The 8,588-nt window shown below is 42.9% G+C and overlaps 1 protein-coding gene across 1 annotated transcript; it reads right to left on the bottom strand.

The window, feature by feature from the left end:
* Positions 1 to 1,288: 1,288 nt before the first annotated feature.
* LOC128753551 (somatostatin-like receptor F_48D10.1) lies at positions 1,289 to 5,937 on the bottom strand. Its single transcript, XM_053855333.1, has 5 exons — positions 5,334 to 5,937; positions 3,815 to 3,955; positions 2,835 to 3,107; positions 1,948 to 2,094; positions 1,289 to 1,483 (listed from the first exon to the last, which is right to left on the bottom strand). Exons 1-5 carry the CDS (start codon positions 5,880 to 5,882, stop codon positions 1,289 to 1,291), a joined length of 1,305 nt encoding a protein of 434 aa, XP_053711308.1. The 5' UTR covers positions 5,883 to 5,937.
* Between the last annotated feature and the right edge of the window lie 2,651 nt (positions 5,938 to 8,588).

Below are 8,588 nucleotides of genomic sequence, written 5' to 3'. Positions count from 1 at the left end.
TGAAACACAGCTGGTAAACAAAGTGAGGCCTACATGCCATGAGATATTTACATGCATCTTATGCAGATACAAGCAAAAGCTCCAATGTGTTTCTGCACATGTTTCCATAGAACCAGTAAATGACCACCACCTTGTGCAATATCAAAGACAGAGGCTCATATTTTCCATGAAAAAACACATCGCAGCCATAATATTTCACCATACTGCATCACACTCTTAGCTGAGTGGTCCAGGGGCCATGGCCTGTATTTCTCTGTTGAGGTTGAGGTGAAACTCCATCCATCCATTACCATCCAACGATTTAAGGTCAAAACATTAACCTCTGTCTGTTACAGACAGAGTGGGAGGAAACCAGAGTGCCCGTAGGTAATGCACACATGAATGGGGAGGCCATAGAGAATGGGCCTAGGTCCACTCCAAGAGTTGCCCAGAACTGGATTCAAAGCTACAACCTTCCAGCCGTGAGGCTGCAGCACTGACCCCTCGACACCCTGTAGACACAACTGAGCACTTGTTCTCCACATTAAGTGTTTAACTGTTTAATGGCATATATTTTTGTAGTTCTATAATTAATATAGCCATACTCAAATAGTAAACCCTGATTTTAACATTAATCATTTCGTAAAATTGTGCCTTTTTATAATATCAATATCTTTACTCATAAATTCTCTTTTTTCTTACTAATTTTTGCTGAAATTTAATCATTAATTCACACATTAATTGAATAAAAAGTACATCAAAAATGAAATGAGCAGGTTATTACATAATTTTAAAATGTTATGACAAATAACAAACTTATTTACAGCGTTTAATCTTTTCGATTTTTTATTTTTTTAAACGACTGTTTTGTTGCCTCTAAAAGCCTCTTATCTGTTTACCAGGTTCATCCGTCTGCAAGTGAGATGTTCAAGTCATCACAGTCAAGCTTTACTCACTGGAGTGTCATCTGTATGAACAGACCTCTCACGTTAAAAGTTGAGAAAGTAAGTCATCACCTTACAGAACACAAAACTGCTCTTACATTCAGAAGCGGTTCAGAGCCGCAACTGTTTCAGCATAGCCATGTGCTGCCATGTGCAGCTGCCATTTCTACTGGCTAATTTTTACAGTGTAAACGGAGAAACGTGCCTACAATGCAATCTTTGTAGCAAAAAAGAGAACCAGAGATAAAGAGGATGCAGGAAGTGCTGGTGCTCAGTTTCCTGCCTACATTCAAAGTCTGAAGTCATGGATGACGAACACCAGCTGGAGAGAGGTTTGTGTAGCGTTCTGCTTGACAAATCAAGCGTCACTGAACGTTGGAGGTGCCGGCGCACGTGTTCGCCAGGGCAGGTTCAGCCACACTCAAACTGTGAGCGGCCGTTGACATCGACACAGTTGTTGACGGTGCAGGGACAGAAGGGGTGTGTTGACATTGAGACATGCAGCAGCGCAGGTGGCCAGCGGTGTGAGATGTTGGTGAGTCGGTGGGCTGCGGAGAAATCTGTAGAGAAGAGACACCTTTTTTTAAAGATTTACTTCAGCGTAAAACTAGACCGAAGCCAACCCAGGCTCTTTAAATGGCTCTACAGGGAGGTACAAGTGAGTTTTCCGTGGCAACACAGCCACCTGAGCAGACTTGATCTGGAAAGTCCTATTCTCCCATATTGCCAAACACAGAAGTTTCTGAGTGAAGGGAGGCAGTTGCTTCTTTGCTGCCACCGCGACCTGACCTCAGATTGGATTAGATTGCTTTTATTCTACCCTCATGAACAGCTATATTGTTATTTACAAATCCACTCGAGGTTGTGTTTTTTTCTGCTATTCATTCCAGCTTATTGCTTGTGAAGAAAATGTCTTGTAGAAGCCTTTGATAGTTGATTGATTCCTCTCATCTTTGTTTATATACAGCATATGGATGTAAATTACTATCACAGACAGTGGAAAAGGGCAGGAAAACAGCAGTACCTTGCTGCTCATGGGATCATTACTGGTGCGATTCAGGGTGGAGAGCTGTATTCCTGCACTCCGAGGATACGCAGGACAGCTTGTCGGTGGAGCTCTGGGGTCTTGAGTGTTGTCACCGTTGGTTTTGCACCTGCTGACACCCAGAACCTGCGAGGTGACAGGAGGGACCGCAAGTTGATGAGGGGTTTTCAACTTCACCCTAGTCTGTCAAAACCATCGGGACTGTTTTTCCTTGAAGTGCACTCTCTTAGGTCATCTTGACCGTCCACAGAGAGGGCGAGTGTTTGTCTGAGGAGTCACGCTTAGTTCTGCAGCATCTACAGTCCATTACAAATAAATGTTTCTCTTCTTGCCATAACCTCAAACAACCATATTTTGAAACCAAACACCGTGCAAAATAAAATAAAATAAAATAAAATAAAATAAAATTTCTGCACTGTGTTGCCATTATAGGTCAAAACCTGGTTAAATTAAATTACTCCCTATTACATTAAGGTTGCACATTGACAGTAGCAACATGATGAACAATGGTGTAAAAAATGAACTTGTGATGAAAGAAAATACCAATAATAATATGAAAGAGATTATTGTAAATTAAATGGTGTCAGTTTTTACCGAACATTTATTTTATCCGTATTATGTATGCCCTTTGAAACCTTCTTGATAGCAATGAACTCATCGGCCCAGAAGGTGGCAGTAGCGCTCCACAAGTAAAATAAACACACTTTACAAAGCGTGAAGGATCTTAGTGGGTTCAGGTAGAAATACAGAACCAACATTATATAAACTTCACATCACATATTCTAATTGTTGGGGCTAAAAATAGGTGGGGTAAATCTGAGTCATAATAAATCTAAATATATTTTACAGTGTGTGGGGGTGCATACTTTTAGGAAGCTCTGCTTCAAGTTGTCAGACAGGAAGCAGTACAGCAGAGGGTTGGCACAGGAGTTGGCGTACGACAGGATGACAACAAAGAAGTAGATCCCTGCAGTGACGTTGGACTCAGGAATGATGACAACCAGGTTGACGATGTTGATGATGAAGAATGGAAGCCAGCAGAGCACGAACACCAGCACGATCACCACCACCATCCGGTTCACTTTGCGCTCTGAACGTCGTTGTTTGGTGAAGCCCACCCGCACTCCGGAGGATTTCACCTGTGGAAATGAGACAACATAGTGACGTGGACAACAATCAACAGGTGGCGCTCAACTCCTCTGATGGAAAGTCCTGATGAATGCACAGTTTTTGCCAATAGAAATGCTGTTTTTTCGCATGTTTTAAATGCACGTGAAGTGTTGGGGAAGTGATTGTGCAAGTGTGACTTAGCAGTAACTTTAAAAACCTAATGACCTTACTGGTTTAATGTCTTCCTCCTTAAATGAAGGCTACACCTTGTGGGGTCCGGCAATAGGGCCCAACAAAGGAAAGACAAATCAGATGCTTGCCCCAGCCTCTCACCCTAAGTGACCCACTTATTTGGATGTCTTCATCTTCAAATTGAGGCTTAACCTCACAGGGACTGGCAAAAGGTCCTCACAAAATAACAAAAGGTCCCCATAAGAAAAGCTATACAAGCATGCACACACACTCACACACACACACACACACACACACACACAAGAGCACTTGCACAGCCTTCAACTGGAAATAGATATAATGACACTCAGCTGCATAATCTAAATCAAGATTCAAATTTGGTTTAAAAGCATCATCCGTTCTCCCAGGATTGCTAAATGTGGTGAGAGGAGGCTGTGAAGTAGCGAGATTCTGACATTCATAGTCAGGCAATCACGGAAAACACACTTTAAGCATTGCCTGAATCAACACGTGAGGACTGGTGATGTCATGACTGAAGTCTGACCTTGATGACGATGAGCAGGTAGCAGAGGCAGATGATCAGCAGAGGTCCGAAGAAGCCCACGATGGCCGTGTAGAGAATGAAAACCGTGGACCAAACGTCTCTGGGCTCCGGCCAGATCATATTGCAGGAGTTAAATGTTTCCTGGCGACAGAGATCATATAGCAAGGAATAAAAATGTAGGAGAACTACGTTACTTTACTGGAGAAATGTCTGGACTTTTATGATGATGTTGATGTGGAATGGTTCTTCTCTCACCAGACTGAATTTGAGTGAGAACAAGGTTTTTGGCTCTGGAAATGAAAGACTTGTTTAAGGGTTTATGAGGGTCAGTCAATGGTGTGGTAATGAGGATTCTTTTCACAGCCTGGTGGTGAGCGAAAAAAGGATGAGAGGCTGCAAGAGGGTCCTCAGGAAAGTTCTTTCAACGTGAATTAGAGTAGAACTAGTAAGAGCTATTTGAGTGGAGCTTGGCACCTGAAGCCCCTCTGTGGGGGTCAGTGAAAAGCAACATTGCCAAAAGCCACAATGAGCAATTGACACTGCACGATGCCAGAATGTCTTAAACTTATCTGTCAAAAAACTTGTGGACTCCAAGCTGTAGTTCAACAGCAGACAATACCCACGTGAGCATCAGAGCGGTGTCCCTGAACATTAGATGAAGGCCAGCAGATCTGATGAATCATGTTTGATTCACCTTCAGAAATATTGAGTCTAGACGTCTTTTTCTGTCAGACAGCATTCACTTTTCATACACGCTGAGCGACAGATCCACTCCTTTAAGACCGATGCCATTGTCCTCAGAAGAGGGACGTCCTCTCTTGGTCGGGGAACAGATCCTCCCCCAGGTGAACTATCATGGGACCATGTTCTAAAGTGAATGAGCTCACACGACTTAACCTGCTTAGTAGGGCTGTCCATCGATTAATTTTTTTATTGCAATACAGCCATAGTTAAAACTTAAACTTTTTCATAACCTGAAGGACGATTTTATCAACACAAGAGTGGAAAATGATGCTTTCCTCATGCAAACATTTGTTACTCCAACGAACATTCAACAACAAACATTCTTTAGAATAATCTCAGCGACACTGACTGCTCAAAACACAAAAGTTTGCTCACACATACCATAAAGAACAGAAGGGTGAAATAATGTTCATCTTTGATGATGATTTAACTTACAACTTGTAATAATGTGACTTAGCAGTGATCGAGTTACCTGCCACCTGAGTTTCATACAGACTTGAGACTCAGTTCACACCACCTTTCATCTCCACTCTCCTCACTACTGCTCTGCTTCCTGGTCTTCTACGAGACGGATGATCATTCTATGCGCGCACACGTTATTCGTACCACCGAAATATAAGACTCACAATTTCCGTTATATTTTGACAGCGACTTAAACTTTATGATAAGTTTATTTACGTGCTGTTGTGTAGAATCATTCTTTTATTCTGGGAAACAGAGATAAAGTTTTGCTCGCGAATGTCGTTCCAGTTCACGATGAAAGTTAACACATTACCTGGATGTCAGAGAAGATGAAGACGGGCAGGACCACCACGAAGGACAGCGCCCACATCAGCACGCTGACCATCCGGGCCACCCGCGGGTGTCTCCACCGGGTGCTGCGGATCGGGTGCACGACTGCCAGGTAGCGGTCGATGGACATCACCGTCAGACAGAAGATGGATGTGAACTGATTCATGGAGTCCGCGGTCATGACCACGCGGCACAGGAAGGAGCCGAAGGGCCAGTAGGAGAGGACGTTCTGGGTGGTGAGGAAGGGGAGTCCCAGGATGTAGAGCTCGTCGGCCACCGCCAAGTTCAGGATGTAGATATTGGTGACGCACTTCATCTTGGCGTAGCGGACGACCACATAGATGGCCAGAGTGTTCCCCGCCAGACCCACCACGAAGACCACCAGGTAGATGACAGCCGTGAGGGGGGTGCTGCTGCCGTGGAAGGGCACGCTCCGCGTGGACTGGTTCTGTTGTGACGCGTTGGAGTAGAGGAGGGACGAGTTGAAGTCTGATGGTGAAGGGATCCCCAGGTGCTCATCCAGAGGTTCCATGGTGTTTCTCTGCTTCAATAATAGATCATTCTCACTTCCATAACAGTAAGGAAAAACTTAAAATATAAACAAAATGCAGCCTTGTACTTGACATTGTGTTGACGCAAGTCACTCGATCGAACAATCCTTTACAAATAAGAGCTGCTGCAGAAGCTGAAGGAGTCCACACCGCTCCCAACTCAAACCTACACCGTCACAGTTGCAAGCTACTCCACTTTAAAAAAAATCGAGAATGAAAAATGAAGATTAAGGTTGAGGAACTGTCTGTTAAAGGAAATCCTCCCAAGTCTTTTGACTCAGTGTGGCTCTGTCCCTGGTGCTAGACAGAGGTAGACAAAGTAAAAAAAAATATTTTTAAATCAAGAAGTATCAATCAAAAATGATTTTTAAGGTTGAGGGACTGTCTGTTAAAGGAAATCCTCCCAAGTCTTCTGACTCAGCTCTCAGTGTGGCTCTGTCCCTGGTGCTAGACAGAAGTAGACAAAGGAGGGGTTGAAAGAGAGAGAGAGAGTGAGAGAGAGAGAGAAAGTGATGGAGGAAGGCGATGGATGGAGAGAGAGAGAGAGACCGAGAGAGAGCATGTGTGCATGCAACACATTATGAATCATTTTCCAGAGATGTGAAAGAACACCGAATGAGGCGTGTGACAAAAAAATTTGGGTGGTCATTTCAAATATGTGAATGCATTTAATCTGGAAAAGTGCTTTTCAAGGAATCCACCCAAAACCTTATACTCTAAGGGCGTTAATCTGATCCACAGACAATCTTTTGAACTAGTTCAGACTTCAGAATAAAAAGATGTTTCCAGGCCAGAATCGCACCATCTAACCAGTAACACTACAAAGAGACTAGAGATTAGGACGAGATATCTCCACATCCGTTTTGATTAAAATGATGATGTCCAGTCAGGATATGCTGTTTCTGAAGAGATAATTTCACCAATATTTAGTTCTGCTCTTCTAGATTTAGGTGTTTATATTTACTTTTCAGTCAAGCTTATACGCAGTGTGAAGGCACTGTATTAAAATGGCTCCTAGGTGCTTGAGAACTGATGTACGCCAAGCCACGCATTTTTATCCAAATTGTGATTCTGATTTTATATTACGTGTGTTTATAGCTATAAAATTCGTGCTAAATATATTCGGAGTGCATTGTGCTCAATCGGACTGCAGGTGGCAGAAGCATGAAGGAGCATCCAACCCATTTCACAATCAAGTACTCACATGAAAGTTTGATAAGACTTTAAATTAAAATCAGGACTTGTGGTCATTTCTTAACCACACGTGACCTTAAGTTATAGAAATGAATGGGGAATGTAACCGTACTGCACCAACGTTGCACCCCTAGTAAATAGTGATATCACTGTTGTGTATTGAAAATGTGATTTAAACAGAGTTCAAATCCCATTCATTATCTAACTGCTTAGTTTTGTGGTGTGTGGCGAGAGAATATAGTTCCTAGTTCCCGCTGTGTAAAGCGATTTAGCCTGTCAAAAGATTTTAAGAACTGAAATGGTTCCCACTGTTTGAATGTGGCTGCTTAATAGAGAGCATTTGCATACTTGACAAGTAGATCTGCAACTGTGCTTTTGTACAGGGAGTCAGGTTCTGCAAGAACCCAGCCGTATTTTTACAGTAAACTGCTGAACTGTGTTAGAATTGTTTGCCATGATGTTTTGCACAGCATGTGGCAGCAGAAGCGTTTCACAGTTTACTTCAGGCATTCACTCACAGCCTGGGAGTCGCGGGATTTTTACCAGGGAATCATACCTGCGAATCATTTTTGTACATCGATCCATGATGAGATCATTCTCCTTCCATGATTCTTTTTGTCAACTGACATCCAGACAGGTCTCCTCACCATCTGCTCAACATGACACGAAACCATCTGGGATTTGTGTCTATTTCTGTCAACCTTTACATTCACAAAACAATCAGATTAATGGTGTTCTTGATGATGAGCCGCATGACTCATTGTGAGTATGTAGGTTTTCACTCAGCCGAAAGTGTGTTGCCAATCAATCCTATTGATTTGGAGGGGAGCGTGCACAAGCCCATCAGCACAGAAGCAGATGCTCAACTGGTCTCACGCTTCTATAGTCATAGCATGAATTCTTCCCTTCTGCCTCGGAGCATCATGTCAAATAGCTTCTTTCACTTCTTCCTTTTCAATACGAGACACAAGCCCTTCAGACAAATACCCTTATGCGATCTCAAAGAATGAGAGAAGAGGGAAGACCTGCAAAGTTAATCTCGATCTTTTGTTTTGATCAACTTATATTTAGAACAAAAATCAGGCTGGAGCCTAGAGTGTCAAATTGTTCGAGGTTAACTCCCATTTGATTCTGAGTCTTTGTTATGACAAAGTTATGACTAATAGCATTGTAGTGAAGACGGTGTCGAGAGAAGAGCGTACAGCGACCAAGAAGTCCATGAATGCCATGGTCTTGACTCGGTCTAGACTCCAACTCTAATGACTACACACCCAATTTTGACTTCCTCGGTTGGAACCTCCATATTATGGAATAATCAGTGTGGCATAATTCAGAAATAAAAGTGGAAATAAATAAGGAACAATAAACAACCGTAAATCTACAGAGCACACCAGAATATGAGCCACCCACTAAGTTTAAGAAGGAAAATAGATCATACATGAGGTGCACTGGTTTATAAGCCGCGGGGGCTGTGGTGCTGTCTGCGCTGTAGA

The sequence above is a fragment of the Synchiropus splendidus genome, chromosome 2 (assembly GCF_027744825.2).
Source record: "Synchiropus splendidus isolate RoL2022-P1 chromosome 2, RoL_Sspl_1.0, whole genome shotgun sequence".
NCBI lineage: Eukaryota > Metazoa > Chordata > Actinopteri > Syngnathiformes > Callionymidae > Synchiropus > Synchiropus splendidus.
Note: the sequence above shows the minus strand (reverse complement) of the source record. Positions and strands in the feature narration are given on the sequence as shown.

Excerpts from the sequence above, each read along its gene's own strand:
- LOC128753551 (XM_053855333.1), bottom strand. The coding sequence starts at position 5,882 with ATGGAACCTCTGGATGAGCACCTGGGGATCCCTTCACCATCAGACTTC. Across the intron at positions 3,956-5,333 it reads TCATCTTCTCTGACATCCAG|GAAACATTTAACTCCTGCAA; the intron begins GTAATGTGTTAA and ends CTCTGTCGCCAG. Across the intron at positions 2,095-2,834 it reads TGAAGCAGAGCTTCCTAAAA|GTTCTGGGTGTCAGCAGGTG; the intron begins GTATGCACCCCC and ends GTCACCTCGCAG.